The sequence below is a fragment of the Pelophylax lessonae genome (genome assembly GCF_965119305.1).
Source record: "Pelophylax lessonae genome assembly, chromosome: 3".
Taxonomy (NCBI): domain Eukaryota; kingdom Metazoa; phylum Chordata; class Amphibia; order Anura; family Ranidae; genus Pelophylax; species Pelophylax lessonae.
This window is the reverse complement of record NC_138770.1, coordinates 573,321,184-573,337,697: the sequence shown is the minus strand read 5'-3', so window position 1 is coordinate 573,337,697 and position 16,514 is coordinate 573,321,184. Positions and strand designations below refer to the sequence as shown.

The 16,514-nt window shown below is 37.7% G+C and overlaps 1 protein-coding gene across 6 annotated transcripts in view; it reads left to right on the top strand.

Annotated features, from left to right (window-relative positions):
- The first annotated feature begins 4,680 nt into the window (after window positions 1–4,680).
- Window positions 4,681–16,514, top strand: part of BCL11A (BCL11 transcription factor A) — a 177,816-nt gene continuing 165,982 nt past the window's right edge. For 2 of the 6 annotated variants that reach the window (XM_082249238.1, XM_082249234.1), the window contains exons 1-2: window positions 4,681–5,783; window positions 10,602–10,931. In XM_082249238.1, the coding sequence (XP_082105364.1) occupies window positions 5,729–5,783; window positions 10,602–10,931 (385 nt within the window). In that variant the 5' untranslated portion in view covers window positions 4,681–5,728. Of the gene's footprint in view, window positions 5,784–9,712; window positions 10,507–10,601; window positions 10,932–16,514 lie in introns of those variants that run through there. The other 4 variants (XM_082249235.1, XM_082249236.1, XM_082249239.1 and 1 more) reach the window with 4 other exon arrangements.

Here is a 16,514-nt window from a genome sequence, read left to right as displayed (position 1 = left end):
GAAGCTCTGTTTGTGGGAAAAAAACGACGTAAATTTTGTTTGGGTATGGTGTTGCATGACCGCGCAATTGTCAGTTAAATTCGCACAGTTCCAAGTTGCCAAAAGTGGCCTGGACGTTAAGCAGGAAAATCCTCCGGTGGTAAAGTGGTTAATAAATCAACCCCATAGCATGATTATAGGACTATACCGATTTTCTATGTTCTTTTTTCTCATTTTAATTTGTGGCTAGCAGCCATTTTTTCATTCCATTATGTTCATTATATTGGCCAAATGTTTGTGAACACTTGACCATCAGAGCTTCACCTCGTTCACCATGCTTTGAGGAAAATTCCCTTTTGCGAAGTCAACAGTCTCTTTACCTTTAGAAAATCAACCCCTAGGTATAACGATCACTAGCGATCAATCTGGGGTGAATTTTAGTACCACGCTGGCATTAACAAAAATCCCCCATGCCTGGCCAGCCTTGGCTTGATGGTCCTTTAGATTCTGGAAATTCCTACTAATATCCAGATGCATTATATACCTGCATGAATGAGATTCTTGGATGCGCAAGGAAAATAAAAACAGCATTTTTTCTTGCACATGGTTGGATAATGGAAGCCAGCAGGGGGGACAAAAACCCTTGCAAAGTGCAACTTCCCTTGGTAAGGGAACAGTCTATTGGCCTTTAATAAATCAACCTCATAGCGTGATTATAGGACTATACTGATTTTCTATGTTCTTATTTCTTATTTTACTTGTGGCTAGCAGCCATTTTTTCAATACATCATGTTCATTATATTGCCAAATGTTTGTGAACACTTGGCCATCACAGCTTCATGACGTTCACTGTACTTTGGGGAAAAATTCCCTTGAAAAGTGAACAGTCTATTTGCCTTTAGTAAATCGACCTCTATGTATAGCCATCACTAGCGATCAATCTGGGGCAATTTTTAGTACCACGTTGGCATTAACAATATTCACTCATGGGTGCCCAGCCTTGGCTTGATGGTCCTTCAGATTCTAGAAATTCCTACTAATAAGCAGATACATTTTCACAGGTGTCAAATATTAAACACTATGACAGTGAAGGGTGTTTGTTACCGATTTTAAGGTATAAGTAAAATGTAGACGAGAATGTAGCTATGGGCTCATACAGGGTGGTGTACGCAGAGCTGTGTGCACTCCAACTGTGGTTGGGAAGTCACCTCTTTGGTCTAACGGCTGCATAATAATAAATAAATCCACTGTAACTAAGTGCTTTTGAATTTATTGTGAATTTTGTTTAAGAAAATCAATATAACAATGCAATTTATTGATTGAAAATAACCACTGAAGGATTTTTTTCCATAACCTCCCCTCTCATTTTTAAACTTATATAATTAATTGTTTTTCATTACAGAAGCTACTCTGTGTGGTCTGAGCATTAGAACAATGCATACATTTCCTCTCTGTGTCATCTATCAATATACCTGTGCGCGGAGCAATATTAGCTGCTGGGTGCATATATTACTTTGGTAAGTGATTTCTTCTTTTTTTTTTTTTCTGTATTTTCTACAGATGTGTTCTGGGCAATCTAGACGGCTAACGGTTACACAATTCTCTATAGGAAATAGCAATTTGAATAACACTTCTAAATGGATTTTCTTTTTTTTCGAACATTGCAAATTTTCAGGATATTGTGCTGATGTTTGCAGTGTGGCTAATACAAGGTAAAAAAAAAATGAATTGTAAACATGGCAAATGAAACCGATGTATATAAATGGGGGTTAAAGTCTGACATCCCTGAAACATTATTGGGCTAAAAATGAAATTTCTACAACTATCATTCGAGCATTTTTTTAATTTCAATCATAAATAGATTTTATATAAATGTAGTATAAGACGTGTTTAGGTGTGTGTATATATATATATATATATATATATATATGTATGTGTTTAGGTATATTGTGCTGCATATTTTACCCAGAGGCCTTTTCACTGGTCATTCATTGATAGCCATAGGACTGTCTTTCTCTGTAGAACAAATTCTTTTATTTTAGTATAATTTATTATCTGCAGCAAGTTTGGAAGCTCACAGTAAGAGGGTTGGGAAATATTACTGATAAACCAGTATATTTACTTTCATTGCCAAGAAAAAAGAAAAATATTCAGCTCTTTAGGTTGTCAGCTCCTATAAGCTAGGCGTTGTCTACTTTTGCCTAGGTTCATCTTAAATACCTGTAAACCTTTTAGAGATTGTACAGCCCAGTGTAAATTGTTGGCACTCCATAAAAGCTGTACAAGAATAATAATAATTAATGGGTTCTAATAATATCAAATTCCATCACATCGAGTGCAAAAATTTCCAGCCCCGAAGTGAAGAATTCAAATGAGCCCATTAAATGCCAAGTACTTCAGTGGGATATTTAGATAAATATATGTTTTCCTTATGAGGTAAGCTAAGAAACATATGCAGAATGTATGACATGAAGCCATACCTCCAAACTCCTCCCAATCTTTGGATGTAAACACCCATATCCCCCCCCCCCCCCATACATGCATTAATGTAAATGACAATAAATAATGCAGAGTCAGAAATGATGCATCAGCATTATGCTGATTTAAAGAACTTAATGTGTTCTCTTTTCCCACCATATATGTTTATTTATAATACACACCTTGGAATAACCATTGCACCCAGCACAGTGTGGAAAGCAGATTTCAGAAGTCCTGCTTGTTGCCTGCCCATTCCTATTCTGATTTCTGCATCTTGCTAACAATATATGGCCAACACAAGGAACTGGCAGATGTTGATTGGAAAGTCTTTTTTTTAATCTAACCTTAAAGTTCTGGATGACACTTTTGGAGCAATGAATAGACCCAATGAAGAACCTTGACAGTCCTACCCACCGGTTCCACTACTTTGCCTCTCGATTATAAGATTGGAAGAATTTTTGTAACCTGCCTGAGATTTTTTTTTCCCCTCTGTAGATTGTACTGGGAAGTTCACTGTTTGTGAATAAACTTCAGATCCTAGGGGGTGCTACTGCTGGAACTACATCGCCTCTAATATACAGGGCTCTCTGCCAGCAGCAACTTGTGTGTAGGATTCAGGCAGTGTCTTATTTCCAACAGCTTTTCTGCACATTCCTTAATAAGCTTCTTCAAAGCCGTCTGTGCCCCCAAGACAAAGTCCTGTCAGCAGAAACACAGCTCCAGTTTACTTTACATTATTTTTCTTTATCTTAGAGTACCTCTACAATTCACAAACATGGAATGGCTCTGACATAGGACTCATTTCCACTACTAATATCCTCTTTATTATCGATCATTAGAAAGTTGAAAATAGACATCAATTTGAGCCAACTTGCTTTGTTCTTCTAACTTATTTTCTTAAAGGGACCATTTCGATTTTTATAATCCTATTAGGACATCATGTACCCTATTCTAAAAATAATTAATATGAGCAAGCTTTTTCTGAGTCACCTTTGCCTGCAACTTTTTTGAATTTTTGGACTACCACTAAGGATAGAAGTTTTTATAAGCTGAAACTCTCAGTATAGAATTTACTCAGCTAGCAGATAATACTTTGCTGGACAAAATACAGAGTTATTTAAAGAATGGCAACAGCAGTTCTGAAAGCAGCACTTGACATCTTGTTTTATTGGCTTGTTCTAGTTAAATATATTTTTTTTCTTTTTTAAGTTGCACTGGTCAAGGCAAGTCTTTGACTTCTTTTCATTCCTTCTGAGCACTTGTGTTTCTCTGACCACTGGCTGGCTTTACCAGTCACCTTAAACCAGTTGAACTCTGCCCTCGTTTCTTGTGGCCTTCCAGCTATAGAATCTTATGTCCTCCCTGCTTCATTGTCTGCACATACCTATCTCTCCTTCCTGAACAACCCCTCCTCCTCCTCGTACTTAACTCCTTCTACTCCGACACAACATATTCACTCCTAAAGTGTGCCTAATGTCATCTATCTATCCATCTATCTATCCATCTATCTATCCATCTATCTATCTATCTATCTATCTATATATCTTAAACCCCCCTTCTCCTACTTAACTACTTATACTTTGCCACAACCTTTTCAGTTTTAAAATGTTCCTAAAGTCATGCATTTAGCTACTATCTATCTATCTATCTATCTATCTATCTATCTATCTATCTATCTATCTATCTATCTATCTATCTATCTATCTATCTATCTATCTATCTATCTATCTATCTATCTATCTATCTATCTATCATTTGGGTTCCAAAATGTTTCTAAAGTCATGCATTCATATTTACCTAGCAATCTATCAATCCACTTACTTTTATCTAGTATATATATATATATATATATATATATATATATATGTGTGTATATATTATATATGGGTATATATATATATATAACAATACACACATACATGTATAATGCACAGTGTCTGTTGTGTGTGTGTGTGTGTATATATATATATATATATAGTAAAAAAAATGTTAACATGTAGATATGTATATGAAATATTACATATTTTTTTATGTATGAGTGTCAAGGTTTATAACTATATCAATATATTTCTAAATGTCTACATACATATATTACATGTTTTATATATATGAGTGTATGAGTGTAAGGGTTTATAAATATTAAATAGTGTTAAAGTAATAACCGCACAATCAACATATTGTAACACAGATATAAGTAGATTGTGTTGCTTATTCCAATTTGCAGCATAGGTAACATGATGCACAAATTATAATTGTGACAGATAATAAAATTTAAAGTGTTGTTGCATCCCCCTCCTTTCCCAGAGTAAGTTCCTTTTTTTTTTTTTTTTTTTTAATTCAACTTCCTAACCCCTCCCTCCTGTTTAACTTTTATTTATCTGTCATTTTCCCATCTGGAAAACTTTTTGTTTTATGCTCCTGTAGGTAGTGCATAGTTGTGTGTCCCCCCCCCCCCTTTCCTGTTCATCATCGACCTGAGCAGCCTTTCCTAGTCCAGCATCATCTTGTGTGTCACCTTTCTTCTCTGCTGATTCCCCGTGTCCCTTGCACGCAGCCTGTGAGTGTTTGTTTGGATCTCCCAGGGTTGGACGTATAGAGTGTGTTTATGTGATAGAGGCTGTGATCTCTTTCCTCTGTGCTATCTCCACAGCAGGATCAGATTCCAGCTCAACATTGTGCTTCTTTAGTTTTTTTTTTTTTTCTTTCAATAAGCAGCAGCTTGTGTCTAGCCCCATCTCTCTCTCTCTCTCTCTCCCTCTCTCTCCTCACCCTCCCCCTTGTACTGTGAGTGCCCTCATTCCCACCCCCTCTCCTTCCGATCACTGTCCATTGGCTTGCCCGGGTCTGGTTTTCCTGTCCAGCCCCTTATGAGTGTCCATTGGTGTTGCCGTCCCTCCTCCTCTTCTCTCCCCCTGGCCCTGCCCATGTTTTGTATGTCTCTGTCCATCCAGCTCCTGACGTTCAAGTTTGCAGGGACGTCACGTCCGCACTTGAACTTGCAGCTCAGGGGGGCTTTTGCCATTTTTTTCATTTCTCTCCTTCTCTATCTCTCTCTCTTCTTTTTTTTTTCACCCCCCTCCAAAAAGAAAAAAAAAAAAAAAGGCATGACGGCTGTCCCACAATTCATCTTCCCCGCACCATCTTTGTATTATTTCTAATTTATTTTGGATGTCAAAGGCATTTGATGAAGGTATTTTCTCTGGAGTCTCCTTCTCTCTAACCCTGCTCTCCCGATGTGAACCGAGCTCTCACAAGCCACCCACCAACCAACATGTCTCGCCGCAAGCAAGGCAAGCCCCAGCACTTAAGCAAACGGGAATACTCACGTAAGTACCTTGCTTAATCCATGCTTTACCTGCAGGCGGACGTAGCTTCACAGATGTTTTGTGCAAAGGTGAGAAAGGGAGGAAAAAAAAAAAAAAAAAGTAATTTCATCTTCACTTAATAGCATTCACTTTCTTCTAGTTTGTAGACATCAGATACTTTTTATTCTTTTTTTTTTTTTAAAGAAATTGTGGGAATGAAATGCCTTGAGGAATCCACACTGGACATTTGACAGGGATCGTGCAGCCATGAACTCAAGCTTGCATGTCAGATGAACCTAAATGCACCAAAGGAGGCACAGCACTGTCCTTTTGAAAGGCAAAGTCTTCTTTATCATTGAAGTTTGAACGCTGCAACCTTTAGGTGCAAGGTTTAGCAAAGGATCAGGGCTTTGTGGTTTGCATAAGGCAAGGCGAGCTGAGGGTCTGTGTCTGCTCCCTTCGCTGCTTCTGTCCTGCTGTAGCGAGCTTGCTCCATGGAGCCCTGTGAGAGCAAAGGCACACAGTATGTGTGTGTGTGTGCTGCACGGGGAGATCTGATGTTCCAGGCAAGCAGCCCTTTTCAAAGAAATCTCTCCCCAAACTCTTCTTTCAAAACTTTTCCTCGTTTGCAGCTGGCAGAGGAAATCCCTTCCGCTCCCTCTCTCGCTCTCTCTCTCTTTTACTATTTTTTGGAAGATTTTCAAAAAAGTGGAAGTGGATTTTGATTGGGAAAAATCCTCGTGTCTGAATGTTTACAAGCACCGCGTGTGCAGAGCTTCTTGCCAACAACTGAGACAGGAAAAGCAAAATAATCTCCAGAAAAAAAAAAAAAAAAGCAGAGAGGGAGAGAGAGAGAGAGAGAAAAAAAAATGATCAGAAGAGGCAGATCTTCTGTCGAAGAAATCAAATTGACTGTTGAGTTGTAATCTACAAAACGTTAAAAAAATAAATAAAGCGTGGAGGGCATTCTGTAGGAAATTATTAATGTTATTTTTCTGAAAGGAGCCGGAGTCGTTTTCTCTCATCTCGGAAACAATGAGTGAATTGTCAGCAGCTTGTAAACTTGCAATGTAAAATTACCATGCGTATGATCTCTGTCAGCCCTGCTTAAACCATCTACATGTATGTATTCTTAATGGCGTCCACATTTTTCTAAACAACCCTGGAATGTCTAGAGGCGAACACTGGGGATTTTGATTTTTTGTTTCCATTTTTTTTTTAATTTCAGGTGTTTTGATGCCCACCTGACAGGTCTCACCTTTCCCCCCGAGCTCAAGTAGCTCATTCCAATTTCCAGATATTGATCAGTATGATAGGAAATTGTGTTTTTCATCATAAATAAATAGTGGCTCATTTTCTCAGTAGATTTACCTTGGGTTGATGACCTTCTAACGTACCAACAGAATGTGGCAAAGAGCAGCAAAGTTACAATGTAACAAATAACCACATATGACCCTATAGCATTATTTTCCCTATGGGACTTTCGAGGACGTACACTTAACGATTCATTCTCACATCATAGGCTAAGGATTAAGTTTAAGCTTAGATCTCAGATTAGACACAGGGTTAGAATTTCTCCATTGTCTGTTATTTTTTGCTCTTGTTGACTGCTTTAATGTTTATTTCTGGTATTGCTCACCCCCCTCCCCATTGCCAAGGGAGCTCCGGGGGACTTGATCGACAACATGAGGTTTCACTTAAGACATGCTTTGTGATACCAGACCTGACCGCTAGGGAGCAGAGAGAGATCAGGAAACATGTACAAACTTGAACCTGACCAGTTCAACACATATTCCTACATTTTCATAATTTGTTTTTCTTCATGGTGGGGGGGAATGGGAAGCACATTTTTCCTCCTTCTCATTTCTTTGTCCATATCCACAATTTATGTTGCTTTATGTAAATGAGGCAATACGGACCATGAATTAAACTACCTTGGAAAAAAATTGCGCCCATTGCTCCTTCACACTCTGGCTGCCGGTCATGCTTTTTAACCATATATACATATGTTACCATGCGAGACATGCTTTTGATCCTCCTAAAGGAAATATTTGAGGTTTTGAAAAATAAAAATGCGGAAAGTGAAAACATTTGGCCTTTAGAAACTAGATGACGTGTTTACGCAATACATTAAATTTTAAAATTAATTTTATGTTGAGGAAAAAAAACATTGCTTCAGCAAACATTTTATATCCTGTTTTATTTCTAAAGAAGTAGTCTGTTTATTTTTCGAGTTGAGTTTTGACATTCCGAGTTCTAGACATTTGTTTTTTCTTTAAGTTTACATTGTTCTGTTCTCTATTAACTCCGATGAAGGGAAGCAAGAAGTCTTGTGTAAGAGAGGGGGGAGGGGAGGGAAACAGGTTTTTCCTAAAACAGAGAGGTTCCTTGTTGACTGTCTGACATGTTTGCCTTTCATCCACGTGTTTGGACAGAGAGAGGAAGAGGGAGGGATAGAGCCCTCTGTTCAAGCTCCCATTGTGCCATTATTATTTGCAAAGTTCACATCAAAAACGCTTGCTGTCCGGCCCGAGATCTTTATTATTTATAGAAAATCCCAGACTAGCCCGGGCACAGGATAACATTATTATTGTGTTAAGCTGTTCCCTGCTTTGCACTTCCAACCGTCAATGAGAAAGTGCAAGTATTTTCTTCCAGGGAGAATAGAAAGGACACTCCAGAATATCATTAATTACAAAAGTTCAGAAACTCAAACTCACCCTAATGACTGGCAAGGTTTACGTTTTACTACCAAAGTCCAGCGTCCGTGTGAAATTGAACACAGGATTCATGTCCATACACCTTTTTTATATGTGTGTAGTGTGGCTGAGCTGTCACCCATAGACTCCACTGAATCTCATTTTAATAATAATGACAACACTTGATAATGAAATCATTTTCCTGCATTATTTCTATACATCAGTTGCCAAATATATGTGTTGAACGCCATGTAGATTGTACTTATTTATCAGGATGTATTCCCAGCTAATTAGATATAATTTACGTCGAGTGCGCCGGAAATGTTAAGGTTATGGATTTTATATCTGTACATCTGATCATCTTGTTATTTTCAAGAACTTTGCCTCCTATAAAATTAATTAGGTGAAATGTGGAGGAGTAATCAGCTACCTCTGAATAACCACTTCATTTCCTGGTTTTGATTGTAAATCAAGCTGGTGACAGCACTCAGTAGACTTTTGCCTATTTTATGCTCCTGTCTTTTTAACTATTCCTGAGCCTCATTAACATGACTACATCTTCGATGATTTGACAGTCCAGAATGCCACAGAATTTCAGTTTATTTTTATACCTGGTATTGATTTTATTTTAATCCATTACAAGACTTTAACAGATTCAGTGTTTGAAATGACATGTGAGCCATTCATTAACTTAACTCTATAGACTACCTAATTGTGAAATGAATTCATCTCTGCTTGTCAGTAAAATTCATGAGCTTTATTGCTGATATGCATCCCTTCATTACGGCATGGAATTAAGTGATCATACTTGAATAAGACATCAAGAAAGAGATATATATGATTGTGGTCAAATGGAACCCCTATACAGTTATGGGTGATGTAAAGGTCTGCAGTCCTAAAGTCGAAAACTTCTTGGGTAGAAGGACTTTGTCCTAGTTGAGGCTCAGGTCTAGTGAGGTATCACTCTTGCGTCTTTCATGTTGCTCAACTGGGAGCTACTCCAGATCTCCCCCTTTAATATTCACTCTGCGTGGGGCTGAAATAAATTTAACCTGAGTTCAGTAAATTTTTGCACTTTACCAAGATCTGTTCCAATAGTCTGCCACCAAATTAAAATCTATTTTTTGATTCTCTGTGGCTTTAAGTTCATTAAAATGTGAAATTGGCAGTCTTCTTAAGAAGGTCAGAGTGATTAACTGTTTGATAGTTATGTTGGGCACCCTGATATTTTCAAAATGGGTTTTCTTTGTGCTTAATTGACATTGTGGTGTCACCATTGTCTTCATGTGACAAATTGCAGGGCACCTTTTTTTTCTTTCATTTTTTTTTTTTGACTTGTTAGGATTTTCATTTATTTGCAAAGGGAAATATTGTCACTAAGCTGCTTTCTAAGAACGACAGGGCACTGACACTGTCAATAGGGTTTCTTTGGAGGCATTATTTTAGCCATCTTATAAAACGACTTGGAAGTCCATGCAGACAATCTGTCAAGTTTGACAGCACTAGAATAGGTATTTCAAGTTTAAGGAATAGAGTCCTATCAACTGTTATGAAATGTGGCATTCACTTGACCACACTGACTTCTACATGATGGTGAAACATGAGTGTAAACACGTTTGGAATATATTTTAGGAGCTTCTCTGGCCACGTTGAAAATAAATTGATAACTGCTGCACTTATATCGATCACTCAGAAGTATTCGGAGGGTGCATCTTCAGCTGATTTTTGCTGAAGCCAGTATTTCCCCCCTTGCTTTATTGTGATTCATATACATTACATGTCAGCCTCTTTTTTTCCCTCATTCTGATGACAGCTGCAAATAGCGTTTTAGGCTATGGGCAGTGTAAACACCAAGGGTTAAATCATTTTTCAAGCATCATTTACATAGGTATTTGTTCAACATACATTCACAAGCTTTAACAATATCATCATCTCATCACGCTCATAACAACGAGAGCAAGTTCTGGTGAAACCTGACATTTTTCCAGGTTATGTTGGGTCCACCAGGCTGTTAAAGACATTGATATCTGTAGAGCTTGTAGTAAGTAGTAGTTTATAGCATTGGTTGCATTCTATTTTTCCCCTCTTTTCTCTTTCTCAAGAGAGCTGATATTTTTCTCTTTTGTTTTCCATACTGCAGCCGAACCTGTCGAAGCCATTTTAACAGACGACGAACCAGACAACAGCACATTGGGAACTGGAGAAGGGGATCATGACCTTCTTACCTGTGGTCAGTGTCAGATGAACTTCCCATTGGGGGACATTCTTATTTTTATTGAGCACAAACGGAAACAATGCAATGGCAGCCTTTGCTTAGAGAAGGCTGTGGATAAGCCGCCCTCGCCTTCGCCAAGTGAACTGAAGAAAGCGACCAATCCTGTGGAGGTTGGCATCCAGGTCACTCCGGAGGATGACGACTGTTTGTCAACGTCATCTCGAGGAATTTGTCCAAAACAGGAAAATGCAGCAGGTAAATCCGATAAGTGGAACCTTACTGTATGTTTCTCTTGGTACCTTGAAAAGCATGACCTTTGCTACAAAAAAAGTTTCAGTTGACCTCTCTGTGTGATGTCCCTGCACTAGGTGCTCACAATATCATCTATGAAAATGTATTTGTAAATTGACAAATCTATTATTATGACCTCTCATTCATAGGCTCCACAAACATTTTCAGTAATCTAATGGGCCATACACACTATAAGATTTTCTGAAGACTTTTTTCTTTAGACTTGCCAAAACCATATAATATGAGGTCAAACCTAAACACTTTCAATTTGTATGCAATCTGGCAGGCCCTTGCACTAAATAGAAAAGGTAAATCTGAAGGAAATCAAACCACAAAAGTTGGATAGTGTGTATCCAGCTTAAGGCTCATTTTTTTTTTTAAAGCAAGAAACTATTTTATTAAATTCAAAACTGACTTTTTCAAGAGTCATACGTAAGGGGCTCAAACAGCAGCCATAGCATAGGAAGTAACCCATAGCAACCTATCAGATTCATGTTTGCAGCAGTCGGCAACAATGAGAGATGATTGGTTGTTATGGCTTACTGCACTTTGCACATTGCTATTTGCCTAATTTAGTAACTTGCATCCATTTCTAATTTGTTGCACATCTCTTACAAATGATCTAAAGGAATTTAAATGTAAAGTATTTATTTTCTAAAAAGTAATTTTGCAAAGCGTGAGAATTCTTTAAACCCAGCAGAAAAACAGACTACATCTAAAGTAGGTGCTGCAAGGGTTAAAACATGTTTCAGCTAGCCTTGGATCTATATTGGCTGTCAGCATGCAGACTGTAATTAAACACAGCCCCATGGCATAGTGACACCCTGACCTTGACTTTAAGATGCCATTTTCGACTGGCCAGACCAGAGTAAAGAGGGCAGTTGCTGAAGCGCACAGACATGCTTATTCGAAAAGTTTAAGGGCATGTTGGAAATTTCAAAAGGTTGGTTTGACAGGAAAGGCCGCTCTTTGCAGCCTGTCTCTTCAGCCAAATGATAAATGCCTCTCTGTGCTTTCCCATACCTCTGATGTGGCTTTGACAGATGTATCTTTATTTTCTTTGTGGTTTACACAACCACATTTCAGTATGAGCCAAGCACTGATTTTTTTTTTTATTTGTTGTATTAAAAAAATAGATATTGAAAACATGTAGCTTTAAAATACATTAACAAGGAATCCATTAGTTTAGTGGTTCTTTATGAACTTACAACAAGATTCTAAAACCTGATGAAGTTTTCAGCGTTGCGGAAATGATATTATAAAACTGCTGTAGTCCTGGAATTGCCGTTTCAACTCTAGACAAACCTCATTCCCAAGAATAGGTCACAAGTGTATTACTCTTTATGAGATCCCCTCTCTTTTGTATCTGTTGTTTTAACCTTTTAGACACAGACAATGAAATGTGAATTGACTCTGCAGCCCAGCACCGTGTGAGAAAGAGCACTGGGTAGTGTATTTAGTATCAGGTCACTGTGTGTGAAAATCAAACAGTTACATCTTAATGTAACTCTCTCCCCACTGCAAGATGGATGGTGTTGTGAACTACAGGAGTGTCTGGCACATACTACCAGCTCCTGTTCCGCAGGGGAGACAAGCACACTCTTCCTGGGTGGCAGAATTATGTGGAAATGAATCATCCTTTGGGGTTCTTGTCAACGTGTAATGAGTAGAACGAAGCGTTCAAATGTTTTTGAGTTTTGTGGATCTTCTGGACCAATCAAAAGTATTATACTTACTGTATGTTATGGTAGCCAGAACTTTTTATCACTGGTTGCTCCATATAGTTTTAAAAACATGAGTATATTTAATATGATGGGGTGATGGCAAATTCGTCATTGCAGTTTAGGTTTTGTTCTTTACCTTCGATGTCAGATTAGGTGTATGATGTGTCTGTAGATTAGAATATCCAGCAACCTTTTGCAGATTTATTCCCCATGCCAGATTTCAGGTATGAAGCTAGCCTTGAGCCAGCAGATCCAACTGGCTGACCAGATTATTTAATCCACAATATCTTTTTGAGCTTTGGCCATATGCAATTGCAGATAAATCTTGAAGATCCTTCTGCTTTTAGATGAGAATCTTTAAGGAACACAATACACATTTTTAATACCACATACACTGATGGATGTGCTACCAAACTGTCAATCCTAAAGGGTCAATGTCTGATTGTAGCTGATCGGATATTTGGTTGTGATTCCCATACACATTCTGATTTTTAAAGCCTTCCACGCTGATGGATGTGCTACCGAACTGTTAATCCCAAAGGGTCAATGTCTGATTGTAACAGATCGGATATTTGATTCTGATTCCCATACATATACTGATTTTTAATGCCCCCCCCCCACACTGATGGATGTGCTACCAAACTGTCAATCCTAAAGGGTCAATGTCTAAATGTAGCTGATCGAATATTTGCTTATTGGCAGATTTGGTCTTACATATATTAGGCTGGCCATACATTATACAGTTTTCTTGTAAACTTTTTCTTTAGATTTACCAAAACCATATAATATGAGGTCAAACCTAAACACTTTCAATTTGTATGCAACCCGGCAGGCCCTTGCACTACATAATTGAAGGTAAATCTAAAGCAAATGGTACAATACAATTGTATAATGTATGGTCAGCTTTAGTCTCCCAACATGCTTGTATTTTGTAACTTGGCAAGAAAATGTATGACAGTATAGCCTTGTGCTATCTACAACAATGACATTAAACCAGTTCTGTATTTGCAAGTCATTCTGTATAAACAACTGCAGGTCATTTGGGATGAAACAGATCTCTAGTTGTGTGTGACAAAAGAGTGCAGGTAGTTCTTGTAATGTTCACAGATCTATTTCACACTATGTGCAAAGAAATGGAAGCACTGGTTTGCTGCTTTTGGTGAGTGTAGGGTTAAGCTTCTTTCCTCTCCTGAAGGCCAAGTTTCCAGTGACCATTTCCAATTGCTGTCTTTCATTGAAGGGACCTGCAGCAAAAGAGCAGCTTATGATTAATGAAGCCAGAGCTTGGTGGAAGGGATCTGTAGCCTTTAGAGATCCAAAGTCATTCTAAATGACCAAATATGGAGTAACGCTAGAATGATGTAACATCGTATTTACATATCGGAGAGCTCTGTTTAAAAGACAAAACACAGTATCTGTCAAGAAGGAATTAAAAGCAGACTGCTTGCCATTGTCCCAAACAGGTCACTCAATTGATAAATTCCACATGCTGGGTTTGATGCTACTGTACCAAATAGATGTCTTTGGTGGATCTGTCTTTACAGTTTGTGTCAGTTTGCTTCTATTACCTATAAGGATATAGCAACTTTTAAAAAAAATGTAATCCTAAATGCATTTTTCTTAAGGTTTCTGCATTTACGGCCTTTGATCCATTAATAGTTTTAATCCAGAGATTTGGATCCATTTAAAAATACAGCTAAGTTCCTTCGGGGATTATTTCAAACATCCTTTAACAAGCAAATTCTGAACGCATGATAGTTCAGTAAATGGTGCTCTGTGTAATCTTTACACTAAGTTGAAATGGATCTAAGGATTGTTCTATCAGGTGCACAATTCGATCTCTACAGTACACATCCTTTTGCAGATACAAAAACTCCCAAAAATGGGATTCATGACAGGTCTAGTGTTTAAATATAAAGACCATTCCATTTTTGTGGTTAAATTAGGCTAGTAGTAAGAACCTCTAATTTAATGTTCTCTTTACCTACAAGAATACTATTATTATTATTATTTTTTTTTTTAGTACTGAAAATTTATATGTAAAAATAACATTAGTGGATCACCTACTAAAAGTCATGAGTTCGACTTCAATCCCACAAAACAGTTAACGTCAAGATCCAGTATGGGATTGGGTTAAAACAATCAAACAAAATAAACACAGCGTAATTAGGTGCTTCAGTTAGGTTCACGGTCAACTGGCATAGATGGACTTTCAAGCCCACCAACTCCAGGCAACTAAAAGTGCTAGCATGCCCAGCATTCTGTATTTCCTGAACTATGTGACACCTACAGGTTGTGCAAATCTTATGTACAGATATTTTTGTAAAGACATTTTTAAAAATAATATCTACCTTTTTATCGATCACATAACATCGTATTTGATAAGGCCATACAAAGTGCAATGGGTATGCTAAAGCCAAAGTGAGCAATCAGAAAGTAGTTTCAAGTTGTTTTAGAGGTGTGACTACTAAACTTCTTCCTTAATGTCTGTTATTGGCTACTGCACTGTACTTTTGGCATTATGCTATTAAATAAGTTTGGTTAGGTTTTCAGCTAGTTTCTGTTCTTTTGTGATTTGAAATAAAAACCAGGAATATATTTGGATATCTTTTACCTCGGGGTTGACATAGCATTAAAGTAATCAAGTTATGACATTTTAGAACATAGAGCTTCCGGTTCTTGAGTTGCTATCCACTTGTGTAGAGCATGAAATGGAGAGGACCATAAGTCTGAAATACCAATAGAGTACATTTTACTCCAACTTGTGTAGATGTACTCAATTTATTTCAGGGGAATTTAAAACATTGAAATTCCCATAATCTTATTAAGAATTTGAAGTGGGCAGTCAGTGTATAAATAACTCCTGTAATACATCAAGCAGTTTACTATACCTAGCTGTATCTTCTTGTGTCTTAGATAAGTATCCACAATATAAAGTAACACTTATCCCGAAACTTAAACACCGCTCCATATCTGCAAAGGATGCAATTGATTGGAGCATCACTTATGAACTGGAGGAGTTAACTTGATATTTTAACCGTACAATACAGGACACAGGACTTGTATTCTTATATAAACTTAAACCAAGTTCCATATCTGGAAATTACACAATTGATTTGAGCATTACTTGCAAACTATAGGGGTTAAGTAGAGAGTGATAACTAAATTTTCCATCTTGCGCTCTATAAGAGGGAACAGTCCTTGTGTTGTGTGTGCCCTGTATTTGTACGTAAGTGGTGTCAGAGAAAAGATTGTTTACAGTTGCCTGTGACTTGAATGAGGATGGGCAAATCTCCCACCACCCATTGCTTCGATGAGAAATCTGTCTGTGTATGGCCAACCATTGCTTATTAGTTTTGTGCTTAGCCAGACAATTAGATCTTCACTAGATGGACCTTTCTGACATATTTTGTTTTTCTATATTCTTTAGATGAATACCATAGCGTGCAATCTGAAAGGCTGCAATCAGCTCCTTGCTTTGTTTGCACAGACAGGTACTACCCATGTAGTAGTAGCAAGGCATCATTATCTTTTTACTAGTTGTCAAGAAAGGCACATTTTCCAGATCTCTGTTATCACACACATGCTGCTTCGTTGGCAGAACTTTCCTTATAACCGGGAGTAAAACAACACATTTTTGTAAGATCACTTAGAGATGTATATATACAGACATGAATATTCTTTACGCCAAATCAGTTCAAACAGCTTTCACTTATACAATTGTTTCTGATCTATACACTTTAAAAATGACAGAATGCAGCCCCCCTGTTTTTGGCATACTGCCAAAAATACTACATTTATCTCAAAAAAGGGAAAAAAAAGA